Source organism: Archocentrus centrarchus, chromosome 6 (genome assembly GCF_007364275.1).
Source record: "Archocentrus centrarchus isolate MPI-CPG fArcCen1 chromosome 6, fArcCen1, whole genome shotgun sequence".
Taxonomy (NCBI): domain Eukaryota; kingdom Metazoa; phylum Chordata; class Actinopteri; order Cichliformes; family Cichlidae; genus Archocentrus; species Archocentrus centrarchus.
The window spans coordinates 6,023,013-6,038,877 of NC_044351.1; the positions used below are offsets into that span (position 1 = coordinate 6,023,013).

At 40.6% G+C, this 15,865-nt stretch overlaps 1 protein-coding gene across 7 annotated transcripts in view; it reads left to right on the forward strand.

Annotated features, from left to right (window-relative positions):
- The window catches only part of cadps2 (Ca++-dependent secretion activator 2), a 280,333-nt gene extending 265,014 nt beyond the window's left edge, over window positions 1–15,319 (forward strand). For all 7 annotated transcript variants that reach the window (XM_030730944.1, XM_030730939.1, XM_030730942.1 and 4 more), the window contains 2 exons: window positions 14,168–14,272; window positions 14,930–15,319. In XM_030730944.1, the coding sequence (XP_030586804.1) occupies window positions 14,168–14,272; window positions 14,930–15,100 (276 nt within the window). In that variant the 3' untranslated portion in view covers window positions 15,101–15,319. The remainder of the gene's footprint in view (window positions 1–14,167; window positions 14,273–14,929) is intronic.
- The last annotated feature ends 546 nt before the right edge of the window (window positions 15,320–15,865 follow it).

Sequence of the window (15,865 nt, forward strand, 5' to 3'; positions counted from 1 at the left end):
ATTTGTAAGGAAAATGGATTTGTGGGTTGCGGAGCAGAGTTGAGTATGTGGGTTGTGCCCATGAAAAACCTACCAAATCTTTTCTGCCAATGCCAAACAGCATCCCACATACTCATCTGTGCACCTCAACATAAAACACAAACACAAATTTCCAAACTTTACATTCCTAATTTATATGGTCCTCAACCCAAATTAACCAAATTAGCAATCTAAAGCGCCTGTTGAAGCTTGCATAACAAGTAAGCTGAATTTGGCAAACACATTTTTGCAATCTAAAATATGTGATGTTTTATTTTCTTTCTAAGAAATTGATGAAAAGATGTGTAATTTCTGATTGTGTGATAACTTTCCAGATCAGAAGATTAAACTTTTAAAGAGAGCAAATGTTTAATGCAGCTTAGACTAAAAAAAATAATGAAATCAGTAACTGTGATTGAACTTAAACCCTCATTTGTAAGTTCATATTTTGTTGTATTTTCTCGAGGCTAAACTGCTTAGACTGAGTGAAAAAAAACTGCATCATTACTTCGGTATAATTAGGAGTCAGTATGTAGGAGATTACAGGTTGCTCTCACAATAGAATGAATCAAATATTTGCATGACCGCTGAGTAATCATGGACATGTTTTGGCTTTTGTCAAGTGCGTGAAAAACCTTTGGACTGTTTTTCTCTTTTAAATTGGAAGGTAATTACAGTCCTTGTCATTGTACAGAATTAAGTCTGCAGACATCTCACAGAGCAGATCTGAATATTACGGGTCATTACTGTGTCAGAGCAATTTCCGCAAGTATTCTTATAAGACTGGTAACTGAATAAAGCCACCCAGTGTGTGCATTTTACCAGTAATATTTTGAATGCTGCTGTAAGTAAGGATTGCTCTTCAGGTGAGAAAAGGTGTGTTTGATTTTCCTGCAGCTGTGGCTTGTTGGTGGAAGGTGTGAAGGAAGATCATTTAATGAAAATTACAAAGAGGGAACCTGATTTTTTTTCCAACTCTTTGAAGTTCAATGCAGAGCCCTGAACTCTATCCTTGACGTGCAGTATTCAGGATTTTACCAGTAAATTTGTGTCTTTGAATAAATAAATGTTTTACCCTCTTTGAGTTTTGCCCTTTTGTTGGCTCTTCTCCTTTAACCTTGTATTGTAGTGTTGTCAGCAGGACTAAAGCAAGACATTTTAGATCTGTCAGCAAGCAAACGGCTAACATGTGAACCAATCTGAAGGCGAACACACAGGAAAACCATAAATCATCCTTGTTCAGAGAGAATCTGTAGCTAAATTAAGATAATATAGTTTTTATATATTGTCTTTTCAGGGCTATTTTAGTCAATGAAAAGAAAAGTGTTTAAAGATGCTCCTCGGGGTGTTTTCTTGTCAATTTCAAAAACAGACTTGAAAAAGCATTTGGCAGAAATAAATGTGCTCCAATAGTCTAAGGTCACTTTATCCATACTAGAAAATCTAGTCCACAGAACCTTGCATGGTTTATTCTTTTTAATGCTACAAAGTCAGGGATATGTTAATCAAAGTCCTTGTGTGGCATGACTGTGTGTGTATGTGTGTATGTGTGTGTGTGTGTGTGTGTGTGCCCTCGCACATACATATGTGATATGTATGTGTGTGTGTTTCTGTTTGTATGGATATGGATTCATGTATATATAAATTATAGCTGCAGATAATAACTGGTTTAGATATATACACTACCAAAAGTTATTTTTTAACTTTAGCATATTATTTGCCCTTATTTACTATTATGTGTTTTATTAAGGACACTTTTAACACTAATAATATACAAACCTGTATTAGATTAGATCCAACATTATTATCATTGTACACAAGTATACAACGAAAAGTACGTTCCAGAACACCCATCCAAGAAGAATACAAACAATAGAACAAAGATGGGAGACAGGTGTCTGCGGTCATGCAGCTGTTATTCAGCCGCTACCATTAGCAAACCTGTAGCAAAATTAGTCAGGCATTAATGTTGTGGCATTTCGCATAAAACTGGCAATTCATTATATAATTATTATGCCCATAATTAAAATGGATTTATGTGTATGTTATATTTATGCATTAATATTGAGTCAATATTTTCAATTATAATATGTGTATTGTACTTACATACCTCCATCCACTGTCTTTTTCTTCTCCCCTGCCTACTCTCCAGTCCATCCTTTTCCCTTGAGCTGTTTTTGTTGTTGTTGTTTAAATATTTTTTTATAAAAGGGCCTCAGAAAAATATTGACAGGTACCCTGGTCATCTAGCTTGAACAGCTGGGAAACTGAAGGTTGAGATACTTGTCACCTGGTATTCTTTTGATACATCATTAGCGCCCCCCTTTTGTGTGTGTGTGTGTGCATGTGCACATATGTGCCTGTATCCATGGAGATGTGAGGACAACCATGTGATCTTTCCCAGATCAAAACTGGTGAACTTGATTCATTATCAGAGAGAAATTTTTTTTAGAAAAAGTCACCAGCAAAAAGCACCTCAGTGAAAGCCAGCATCCAGACACCTAAACAAGGATAACGAGACTAGCAGAAACCAAATGAGGCAGTGTGGTAATTTTGATGGCACCCTCACTCTCAACAAGTCCAAGCATCACACAGTATCGTGATAAGAACCCAAGTGGCCTGAGCTCAGAGACCCCAAGTGGCTGCAACCTACATCAAAGGTATAAAAGTAGTGGAAACCTGTGTGCCAAGGCAGAAACATGGAGGAATGTCACCTGGGGCCCTTGCCAAGACCCAACAGAGGCACAACCCAATCCCACCCAGGCAGCACGGGCACCCATAGCACCGCACAAGCCAAGGGACAGTGAACAGACCCAAGGAGGGCAGATAAAGGGAAAGATAGGGGAAAGGGAAAGGGTGAGCCACGAAGCCCAGCGAGCAAGACGCATCCACCCTCACCCATCCCTGAGCCGCACCAACCCCCCAACGTCCACACCACCCCCAGATGGTGCCTGCAGATGCAAAAACAGAGCCCCCACATTGCCACCATTACACCCCCACCACGGCAAGCCACCCCCTGGAGAAACAAGGACAAGCCTACCAGGGCAACCCCCACCTCCAAGAGCCACAGGGGACCAGACCCCAGGGGGAGGAAAGAGACAGCAGGAGCGAGGAAGGAGAGTGGAGGGTCGAAGGCGCAACCCCAAACACCCCCCCCCCCCCCCCCCCCCCCCCCGCCCGTCCAAACCAAACCGCCCCCCCCATGCCCTACTGTAGTGAAAATCACCCATACTCCTTCTGCTTGTTTTTATTTATTTTATTTTTTTGGTATATAGAATTATATGGAGTCTATGCATTGATTATTCAATTCTGTTATGCAATTTCCCAATTGCATAACATCTATAAATTATTATAACCAATATAGTGCATTTTCCAGTGGTCTGATTGGAATTTTTGTGTGTGTGTGTGTGTGCCGCACTTACCTGTCTAAAGGAAATAGTGAGATGGATTAAAATGGAAGGCAGGTAGGGTAAGGGAGAGTGAGGTGGGCGGCCAATCCACATTCCTGTAAGTGGCCTGACCCTCTATTTGACCTCCCACCACCAATCCAGCCTACCCCCAACACCTGTAGTGAGACCTATAGTGCTCTACGTAAATACAATTGCAAATACCCATTGCATTGGTAACTTTTCACACTGCCAGTAACATCATCACATAGCCAAATGCTTGCTGTTATGGTGCAGGTACCCACTGCTGTATTCTTTTGAACAACAGGTGGTACCACTCAGACAGTACCTCCATATCAGCGCTGGTATAGGAGAAAGAAAGAAGTCTCATCTTTTCAAACTGTTGCAACGTTTCCTTCTGATTCCATTCTGTGAATCTCTGAGCTCGCGACAGCAGATGTGACATCAATTTGACGTCAACTCTGGCGTATGGCTCTACCACCTTCAGCTCCACCTACTGTCTATTTGTTAGTGCCACCATCTCCAAACCATACAAACACTCACTTTCACTTTTGTTGCTATCTTTATATCACAAATCACCCCAGACGCTCGTCTTCACATGCTCCACCCTGCCTAAACTGTCTTCTTCATCTTTCTTGTGAACTGCCCATTGCTTTGGATGTTTGACTGCAGGTATTTAAACTCCACCTTTATCTGGTCCTTGCAGCTTCACTGTTACACCTGTCTCCTTCTCATTTGCACACATTTATTCTGTCTTGCTTCTACTAGCTTTCATTCATCTTCTCTCCAAAGCATATCTCCACCTCTCCAGGCTCTCTTTCACCCACTCCCTACGCTCACTACAGATCAAAAGGTCATCTGCAAATATTATAGTCCATGGAGACTGGTGCCTGACCTCATCTTTCAATCTGTCCATCATCATTGCAAATAAGAAGGGGTCGGAGCAGATCCCTGATACCATCCCACCCTTACCCATCTGTTTTTCCTACCGCACACCTCACCACCGTCTCATTGTCCTCATAGATGTCCCGTGCCACCCTTGCATACTTTTATTCCACCCATGACTTCTTTATGCAGTACCACAGTTCCCCTCTTGGCACCCTATCACATGCTTTCTGTAGATCTATAAAGACACTGCAACTCTTTCTGACCTTCTCTGTACTTCTCCATCAACACTCTCAAAGCAAACTTCACATCTGTAGTGCTCTTTCTTGGCCTGAAGCCCTACTGCAACTCACGGATCATCACTTCTCTTCTTAACCTAGTTTCAACAAATCTTTCCCATAGTTTCATGGTTTAGTTCATGAACTTTACCCCTCTGTAGTTACTACAGCTCTGCACATCACTCTTGTTCTTGAAAACTGGTACCAGCACACTTCTCCATTCCTCAGTCATCCTCTCCTAGACATAATTTTATCTGGACCAACTGCCTTTCCACCCTTCATCCTCTTCATAGCTGCCCTCACTTCCCCCTAACTAATCCTATACACTTCCTGATTCACTGTCTTCCATCCATCCTCCCTATATTTCATTTTCTTCATCCATGAGCTCCTCAAATTACTCCTTATATCTCAACACATTCTCTTTACTCGTTAGTTCATTTTTATCTCTATCTTTAATCACCCTAACCTGTTGCACATCCTTTTCAGCTCGATCACTGCCTAGCCAATCGATACAAGTCCCTTTTCCTTCCTTAGTGTCTATCTTCACATTTAACTCACTATAAACCGTTTCTTTTGCCTTTGCTACCTATCTCTTTGCTGCTCCTTGCCTCCAAGTAGCCCTGTCTATTCTCTTCATCTCCCTGACTGTCCCACTTTTTTTCCCCTTTCTCTGAATACTTTCATGTACTTCCTCATTCCACCACCAAGTCTCCTTGTCCTCTTTCCTCTGACCAGAGAAGACAAACACTTTCTTGGCAATTTCCATCACCATTTAAGCTCTACTTTCCCAGTGATCTGGTAATTCTTCCCTACCACCCAGAACCTGTCTCAACTAAGATGTAGTCCACCTGTGTGCATCTTCTTCTACTCTTATTCGTTGTCCTATTGACCTCCCTCTTCTTGAATTAATTGTTCACTATGGCCATTTACATCATTTTTTCAAAATCCATTACCATCTGTCCTTCCAAATTTCTCTGAACACCATGCCTACCCAACACCTCCTCATCTCCTCTGTTCCATTCACTGTCCGTTAACATCTATTCGAATCACCACTCTCTCCCTGCTGGGGACACACTCCACCACTTCACTCCAGAATTCTTTTTACTGTTCTGACATCCAACCTGTCAGGGATATGCAATGACAACATTCAACATCACCCCTTCAATTTCCAGCTTCAAACTCATTATCCTTTCTGACACTCACTTCACTTCTACAACACTGTTCATATACTCTTTCTTCAAGGTTACCCCATTTCTCTTCCTATCTACACCATGGTAGAACAGCTTAAATCCATCTCCAGTGCTCTTGGCCTTGCTTCCTTTCTATCTGGTCTCCTGCATGCACAATATAGTTTCTAAATTTAAAATTAATTTCTGTCTCTCTTCTACAGCATGTATTTTGTCCTGCCTCCTTCCCCTCACCCCCAACCAGTTGTGGCAGATGGCTGCCCCTCCCTGAGCCTGTTTCTGTTAAAAGCTTTTTTCCTTCCCACTCTTGTCAAGCGCTTCCTCATAGGGTGTCATCTGATTGTTGGGGTTTTCTCTGTATTATTGTAGGTTCTTTACTTTGCAAAAAATATAAGTGCTTTGAGGTGACTGTTCTGATTTCACACTATATAAATAAAATGTATAAATCAAATGAATTGAAAATTTCTGCTCTCCTATTGTCTCCTAACACGCCTTCCCCCTTTCTTCCTCCTATGTCTTCAGCCAACAGTAGCACAGTTCCCATCAGCACCATGCACAACAACAGCTCCAGAGATGGTCATTGTTAACCCAGGCCCAAAACAATATGGTATGAAAATCTCACTCTTGATAATGCGAATTTTTTATTTATTCAACCTTTATTTTACTGGGTAAAATGTTTGAGAACCAGTTCTGATTTACAAACATGACCTGTATGATTTTGCAAAGATTGTTTTGACCAGATGTCCTTCCAGACACAGTGCTCCCTATTTATCCTGGTTTGGGCCTAGGGCTGCAATGAGTAACTCGAATATGTCAATTATTCAAAAAAAATCCTAGACTCAAAGTTTTTGTTTTGATGTCTCTTTTAATCCACAACTCTGCAGCTCTCAGTTGTCACCATGTAAACGTGAGGGTTACTCCCACATTTATGACTAAAAATAGACAGTGAGATGGAGTTGGTAAGCTCAGGTGGAGTGAAAGAAAATGTTTATATAGCATCCAAATCAGCAGCGCTGGTACCTGTATCCACCATTAAAGTCTTGAGGAGTCCTTCATCAAACCACCTGATCAACAAGCTCCAACAAGAATAAAAGAGAATTTGTAAATGCTTCCACCCAACGCCATTTGTTTCACATAGTGAAAATCTTATTTATTTCAGTGTTTTGTATATCATATTGCAGATATAGATTAATATAAAATACAAATAAAATATATTAATTCAATTGCATAAATATTTAAAAAATATAAATAAAAGCTTTTTAGGTGCAGAAATTTATTGAAATGTACAAACAATAATGGAAACAGTATAGAAGGCAAAAACAAAGTTTGTAGAATTCTAATGAGCTTGAAAGTGAATATTTGGTATGACCACCTTTTTTCTTCAGCACAGCCTGAGATTTTTTTTTTTTAATAAAGCTTTCTTATAATTTCTTTAACTAGTTTTCAGGAATAATTCTCCAGGCTTTTTAAAGGGCATTCCAAAGCTCTTTTTTTGGATGTTGGCTGACTTTTGTTGCATTGTCTGTTAAGATGATCCTACACTGCTTCAATAATGTTGAGATCCAGGCTCTGGGGAGGCCAGCCTATCATTGTGTGTTTTCCCATTCAGGTATGTTTTAATGCACTGGGAGTGTTGTGGGGATCACTGTCATACTGAAAAATTAAGCTGCTGCCAATCAGACACTTTTCCAGATGGTATTGCAAAATGGATCAAATTATTTTGTACTTGTGCCATTGCCTAGCCTGTAGAAGTCTGTGCATCCCTGCATGGAAATTCCTTCTTAGACCATCTCTAACCCCAAAACTGGTCATGCTGAATAATGTTACCAGCAGCATAATTCTCCATAGCTTCTCCAGACCATTTCATGTTTGACACATGTGTTTATCTGCTCACATCTGTCAAAAGCACAGGTTGCCAGTGGTGGACCTGCCAAATCTGGTACTCTGTGGCAGTGGTGCCGGGCAGTGAGCACAGGGCCCTCTAGAGGATGTGGGGCCCACAGGCCACACTCATTAAGTCTGTTTCTGATTGTTTGTTTAGAGACACCACTGTCCTGCTGGAGGTAATTTTCTAGGCCTCGGGCAGCACTCATACTTTTCCTCCTTGCACAAAGGAGTAGATGCTGGTTCTGCTGATGGATTAAGGATCTTGTACAGCCCTGTCCAGCTCTTAGAGAGTAACTGCCTGTTTCCTGGAATCTCCTCAATGCTCTTGAACTGTGCTGGGAGACATAGCAAACCTTCTTGCAATGTGCCATCCTGGCGGAGTTGAACTACCCTTGCAGTATCTGTAGGGTCCAGGGATTGACACTGACCCTAGCTAAAAGCACAACTAGTGAAAAAAAAAAAGTCAGAAAAGATGAGGGAAAAATTTTCTGTGACTTCAACCTGTCAAACCATTCCTGTTTTAGGGATTGTCTCATTGTTATTAATTTAATTAACACCAAAGCAGCTGAAAATGATTTTAACAACTCCTTCTGCTACTTAACAAAGCAGATCAGTATCCTAGATGTTTAATCAACTTGATGTTATACTCTGATTAACAAGACCCATCACCAATGGGGATATCACCCCAGCAGTAATGAAAATATAAAATAGATTTAGAAGTCTCGATAACATTACATCCCTATAACAGAAAATAACATAACAGAAAACCTTTCACAAAACATCTCATTACCTTCTGCAAACTATTTTGCCCTGAGTCTTGCCCTAAACTTTTATCCAAATACTTTTAGTATAAGATCGCTTATAAAAATCACTATAATCATAAAGCAACAATGTACAAAACATAATGCAACAATGCTGTTTACATTTGAGCAATACAGTTGAGCAGTGGGTATGCCTTTAATATTAGTGATGTACTAAGAGTCATCCCTCACCGACAATACTCAGCCAATCAGAAAGTGGCATCACAGGCTAATCAATAAGGCTACAGCCTAGAACTGATGTTACTATATATATAGAATGGCTATTTACCTAGAAATTTGGGATTCCCCAGTTTCTCATTGTTCCCTGACCTAGGTCAGTTGCTAGATAAGGAAAATCCCCACTTTCTCCATTTCAATCAATAATAGTCAAGTAGGTATAGCCAATCACACAGCTCAATATAATCACATGATTAGGCTAAGCCAGGGGTGTCAAACTCAATTACAGGATGGGCCAAAATTCAAAACACAGTCTAAGTCATGGGCCAAATAAGGATTAACATTTCGTGAACAGTCTAAAACTAAAAATATTTTAAATCAGCAATATGAATTTTAATGGCCAGAATACAGCAACATTTTCCTCAACACATTAAATAAAATATAAATATTGTATTTTTCTTCAAAAATAACACCAGAGAAAATGAGAATATTTCAAGCTGATGAAAATTTGCAATTTTTCAAGTAAAAACTGATCTGTTGGAAAAAAAAAAGCCACACAAACTGTGCAGTGTGGCCAGTTTATCAGCAAAAACTGCAGCTGCAAACACAGCGGTGGAGACATAGTCTGATTTTTGGCAACATGGAAAGTGGCATTAATTCCCTTTTTTGCATCTGGGCCTCTCACAGGTACAACTTGACTTGAAAAGCTTTCACTGCATTAAACAAGTGTGTAATCACATGGTCCTGTCCCTGAAGCAGCAGGTTTAAGGCATTAAGATGCTTCGTTATGTCGCAGAGAAAGACTGACTCACACAGACTGCTGAGACTTTTCCTTTTATTTTTTTGAACTGACAGATTTACTCAGGCAGCTCACTGCACCTGTGTTATAAGGCATGTAACCAAATTCAGAAGCTATTTCCTCCAGAAAAGACTGAAACTGCCAGTGATTTAAACCTTTGTCTCTTATAAAGATCACTGTGTTACCGAACGTTCTGTCATCATGACTTTGCTGCGCAGCAGTGATGCACTGTCATCTCACCTGTGCAGGTCTCCCTCTTCATCTTCTCCCGCATCTGTCCCACCAATCCACTCTTTCCCCCACACACCACAGGTTCCGTTATCCACTTTTCGTTTGGTCATTTTGGCGGGGGGGGGGGGGTCACGCTAGCTTAAGTGTTGCTGTAAAAAGTGATGACTGATGTTTTTATCCGTTGACTGATCAATGTGTCATTGTAAAAGTGGGAGAATGGGTTAGTGCACAGGTCTTGGCCTACGTGGCATCTGTTGCCGTGCATTGCAGGATTTGTAATAAGTGGTGGGAGTGGTATTTACTCACGGGCCATTAATAATAGCCATAGGAAATTATCTCGCGTCCTGAATATAATTGAGTTTGACACATGTGGGCTAAGCCAATCAGGCATGAGAAAGATGCTGCATGTCACCCCCCCTCCTTTTTCCTTCTTCTTTATGAATGAACTGGATTAATTGGGAACTGGACTGAGCTTGGAAACTGGAGTGAGTTAGCTGAAACTGTGGACTCTTTTTGTTATAATTTTGGGTGGTTTATTAGTGTTTTCTTTTGGAATCTATTGAGTGTGGAGTTGTGTTTTTTATTGTGGAGTTGTGTTTGGAATTTTCCTGGTTCATGTTTCAGTGTGACACATAAGTCCTTTGCAGGGTTTGATCCAAGTTGATTGTTTTGGTATTAAACATAGGTCAAACTGCAAACAAGTACCAAAGGATTCCATACTACAGCCAATTCTACTTACATTATACATGCTTCACTTAGGCAGTATTATTAGAGGCATAGCATACAATTTCATTGCTATGCAGATGTATCCAGCTTTATCTATTCATGAAGCTAGATAATACACACCAACTAGTTAAACTGCAGGACTGCTTAAACCTCCTGAGACCTGAACTCCTGTTTGCAATGTACACTGCTCAAAAAAATAAAGGGAAGACTCAAATAACACATCCTAGATCTGAATGAATGAAATATTCTCATTGAATACTTTGTTCTGTACAAAGTTTAATGTGCTGACAACAAAATCACACAAAAATCATCAGTGGAAATCAAATTTATTAACCAATGGAGGCCTGGATTTGGAGTCACACACAAAATTACAGTGGAAAAACACACTACAGGCTGATCCAACTTTGATGTAATGTCCTTAAAACAATTCAAAATGAGGCTCAGTATTGTGTGTGGCCTCCATGTGCCTGTATGACCTCCCTACAATGCCTGGGCATGCTCCTGAGGAGGTGGCGGATGGTCTCCTGAGGGATCTCCTCCCAGACCTGGACCAAAGCATCCGCCAACTCCTGGACAGTCTGTGGTGGATGGAGCGAGACATGATGTCCCAGATGTGCTCAATCGGATTCAGGTCTGGGGAACGGACGGGCCAGTCCATAGCTTCAATGCCTTCATCTTGCAGGAACTGCTGACACACTCCAGCCACATGAGGTGTAGCATTGTCCTGCATTAGGAGGAACCCAAGGCCAACCGCACCAGCATATGGTCTCACAAGGGGTCTGAGGATCTCATCTCAGTACCTAATGGTAGTCATGCTACCTCTGGCGAGCACATGGAGGGCTGTGCGGCCCTCCAAAGAAATGCCACCCCACACCATTACTGACCCACTGCCAAACCGGTCATGCTGAAGGATGTTGCAGGCAGCGGATTGCTCTCCACGGCGTCTCCAAACTCTGTCACGTCTGTCACATGTGCTCAGTGTGAACCTGCTTCCATCTGTGAAGAGCACAGGGCGCCAGTGGCGAATTTGCCAATCCTGGTGTTCTCTGGCAAATGCCAAGCGTCCTGCACGGTGTTGGGCTGTGAGCACAACCCCCATCTGTGGATGTCGGGCCCTCATACCATCCTCATGGAGTCAGTTTCTAACCGTTTGTGCAGACATATGCACATTTGTGCCCTGCTGGAGGTCATTTTGCAGGGCTCTGGCAGTGCTCCTCCTGTTCCTTCTTGCACAAAGGTGGAGGTAGCGGTCCTCCTGCTGGGTTGTTGCCCTCCTACGGCGTCCTCCACGTCTCCTGGTGTACTGGCCTGTCTCCTGGTAGCGCCTCCAGCCTCTGGACACTACGCTGACAGACACAGCAAACCTTCTTGCCACAGCTCGCATTGATGTGCCAACCTGGTGTGGGTTGTAGAGTCCGTCTCATGCTACCACGAGTGTGAAAGCACCACCAACATTCAAAAGTGACCAAAACATCAGCCAGAAAGCATAGGTACTGAGAAGTGGTCTGTGGTCCCCACCTGCAGAACCACTCCTTTATTGAGTGTGTCTTGCTAATTGCCAATAATTTCCACCTGTTGTCTATTCCATTTGCACAACAGCATGTGAAATTGATTGTCAATCAGTGTTGCTTCCTAAGTGGACAGTTTTATTTCACAGAAGTTTGATTTACTTGGCGTTATGTTGTGTTGTTTAAGTGTTCCCTATATTTTTTTGAGCAGTGTATTTTTAATTTCTCCCAGATATTTATGATTATATGGAGCTGATATGTATATAAACTAAGCTTCATCTTATGATAGGCATGTATGGTCTTAGGAGGTTAAAGACATAAAGACCTGGATTTACCTCTAATTTCATGCTTCTAAATTCAGATAAAACTGTGGTTACTGTACTCAACCCTAATAATCTTAGAACCATGTTGTCTAACCACCAATTCTGGATGATAATACCTTGGCCTCCAGTAACACTGTGAGGATCTTGGAGTCATTTTTGACCAGGATACAGTACCAGTCAAAAGTTTGAACACACCTTCTCATTCAGTGTTTTTTTATTTATTTATTTATTTATTCCTACATTGTAAATTTATACTGAAGTCATCCACTCTATGAAGGACCACATATGGAATCATATAGTAAACTTAAAAGTGTTAAACAAACCAAAATATGCTTAGGATTTTTAGATTCTCCAAGATAGGCACCTTCTGCTTTGATTGCAGCTTTGCACATCTTGGCATTTTCCTCAGTCAACTTGATGAGGTAATCACCTGAAATCGTTTTCCAACATTCATGAATGAGGTGCTGAGCACTTGCTGGCTGCTTTGCCTTCACTCTGCAGTCCAATTCATCCTGAACCATCTCAATTAGGTTCAGATCAGGTGATTGTGGCAGCCAGGTCATCTGGCACAACAGTCCATCACCTGCTTTCTTGGCCAAATAACCCTTACATAGCCTGGAGGTGTGATTGGAGTCATTGTCCTGTTGAATAACAAATGATGGTCCCACTAAACACAAACTCCAGATTCATGTAGGCTTCTCTGAACAGTTGGTGTTGAGATGTGTGTTCTACTTGAACTCTGTGAAGCATCTAGGTGGGTTCTTATCTGGGGTGCTGTTAACTTGTGGTTTCTAAGGCTAGTAACTCTGATGAACTAATCTGTGCAACGGGTAAACTCTTGGTGTGCCTTTCCTGCGGCTGTCCTGATGAGAGCCAGTTCCATCATAATGTTTGATGGTCCTTGAGGATACTCTTGGAATTTCTCAAATTGACTGACCTTCATTTCTTAAACTAATGATGGACTGTCATTTTTTCTTTACTTAGTTGTGTAGTTCTTGCCATAATATGGATTAGAATATTACTCAAATAGGGCTATTCACTGTATACCAACTCTACCTCTTTGCAACACAACTGATGGTCTCAAACACATTAAGAGGGCAAGAAATTAACTCTTGACAAGGCACAGCTGTTAACTGAAAGCCATTCCAGGTGACTACCTCATAAAGCTGACTGAGAAAATACCAAGATGTGCAAAGTTGTCATCTAAGCAAGAGCTGCCTACATTGAAGAATCTAACATATTCTGGTTTGTTGAACACGTTTGCTTACTAAATAATTCTATATGTATTTCTTCATAGTTTGTACTTTAATACTAAAGTCATCCAATGTAGACAATTTGTAAATAATGAAAAATCAATGAATTAGAATGTGTGTCCAAAATGTATATGTCAGAGGGACAGCTCATGTTGAGCAGTTTGGATACAACATTAGGGAGATGAGGGTGAGATGGTTTTGGACATGAGCAGAGGAATGATAGTGGATATATTGGACAAAGGATGCTAAATATGGTGTTGTCCAAGGGTTCTGCACTTCGGGCAATCATTGACTGCAATGGATTTTCATCCACGTATTAAAAATAATCTTATATTTAAATTTCGTTTAGTTTGTCCAATTTCTTTTGAGTATCTGAAAATCAGACACGATGTATAAAAATGGAGGTAATCTCTAAATAGTTAGTGGAAAACTTTTGTTAAACCCCTTGAAATAATTCTGAGTCTGCATTTCAATCACATCTTGATTGTTTGATTTTAAGATCCACTTGTGTCATTGTCCAAATACTTGGACATGGACCTAACTTTACATATTGAAAGGTAGGTTAGAATTGAAGCAGCCAATCTGTGATTGATGTCTACAACTGATAGTTTGCATCATATTCTTACCTGTCTATTGTTGTCTCTTCTCGTAAATATGTTTGTCCTGCTTGGTTTGTTTCTTCTTACAGCAATGGTACACTGGTTCCATGAAGGCGGTATGTGTTTGGCTGACTGACAGGCTAGACCTACAGCTGCACATGTACCAGCTGAAAACACTCATCAAGATTATTAAGGTAAACAAATGTTAAGTATTTAATAGAGACCAAGTCTAGAGCATTGACCATTTTGGAGACCAAGATGATCATTTTTCAAAAACGAATCGTTTGTCATTCAAAATTACTTGCCAACAGTATCTTTTCTTTAATGTTTAAAATAAATAAATAAAAAAATTTGTCAGTGAATAAACTGAGGCTGGCTCCACTCAGGTAAAGGAACATCTTAAAATCTGGATGATTTGTGTAAAAACAGTCAGAACTGACAAAACGGGAAAGGAAGAAATAATAAAGACAAATCAACCCACAGTGAAGTGTCCTTGAAAGCAGTATGAAGAGGCAGGGAAACACGAAGTAAAAAACTGCTCAACCGTGTGCTGTTGCTGCTTCCAGCTGCCTTTATCTTTTCATTGGTTGCTAATATACAGAGTTTAACTTGAAAGCAATGAGACAAGGATTTATAATAGCCCCTGACATAAGATGAAAACATTCTTAGTTGCCATAGTCTGTCTTCCTGGTATGGCACATAAAAGACTGTGCACGTCCTTGGGCCTCAATCTTCCTGCTTTTGTCCTTTCAAACAGTGAATAGCACACACCTTCTCCTGCTTACTACATTCCAAAGATGCTTTATGCTTTTTTCTGTCCCTTTCCTTTTATCTATTTCTCACCTCAACAGAAGACCTACCGTGACTTCAGGCTGCGGGGTGTCCTGGATGGCACGCTGAACAACAAAAGCTATGAGACCATCTACAACAGGCTGACAATGGAGGAGGCTACTGTGGCTGTCAAGGAAGGTGATGGCCAGCTGGGCATCAGCATGAGAGACAGTGATGAGGAGGATGACTAAATACACACACCACACATTCTCCCGGCACAGAACTGGTTACTGCTTGATTATCATCTTCTCTAACAGACCTTTCATCACAATTGATGCTCTACTACATTTCATAAAGTAGTTCACACAAACCTGAAGAACAGTTAACACATTGTTCTAGTAGGATGGTTGAAATATTGCTATGGCATTTTCAACAAGGACAAGTTATCAATTCGTGCTAGATTGCATCAGCCAGAGAGATGCTCTATTCTGCTGTAGTTGTTTTGCTGACAGGCAACTGATAACACTTATGGCATTCAAAATCCTGAGAATTTTTATTTTACATCCCCAATCTAAATCATAAATGGTTTCAGCAGGTCTTTTCACCTAAAGAAGTATTTAAAACTGGTCTCAAAGTGACACCATCACAGTTCTTACTTTACTTAACCAGAGCAGACAAACTGCAGTAAATTTGTACATTTAAAAAGCTAGCAACAAAATAACCAGTCACAGCACAGGAACCCTTAGGTGATCTAATCTGGCACCCAAGTTATGTTAATATTATTTATTTGTTGTGGATGCATTATCTTTATCTTTATTAGGCTCTATCTAGTGTTATTAAAAAAGACTCTTACTAAAGATAAGAGATAACTAAAGCTCATACTTTTGCCCCCAAATTAACCGTGATAATTGTTTGACAGATTGTAACATTTAACAGCAGTGAAACTGTGGTAAGTGATACCAATCAAAGCAAAGTTGAACATTGTGTGTTCATGTCATTTAATTTAGTATGACTTT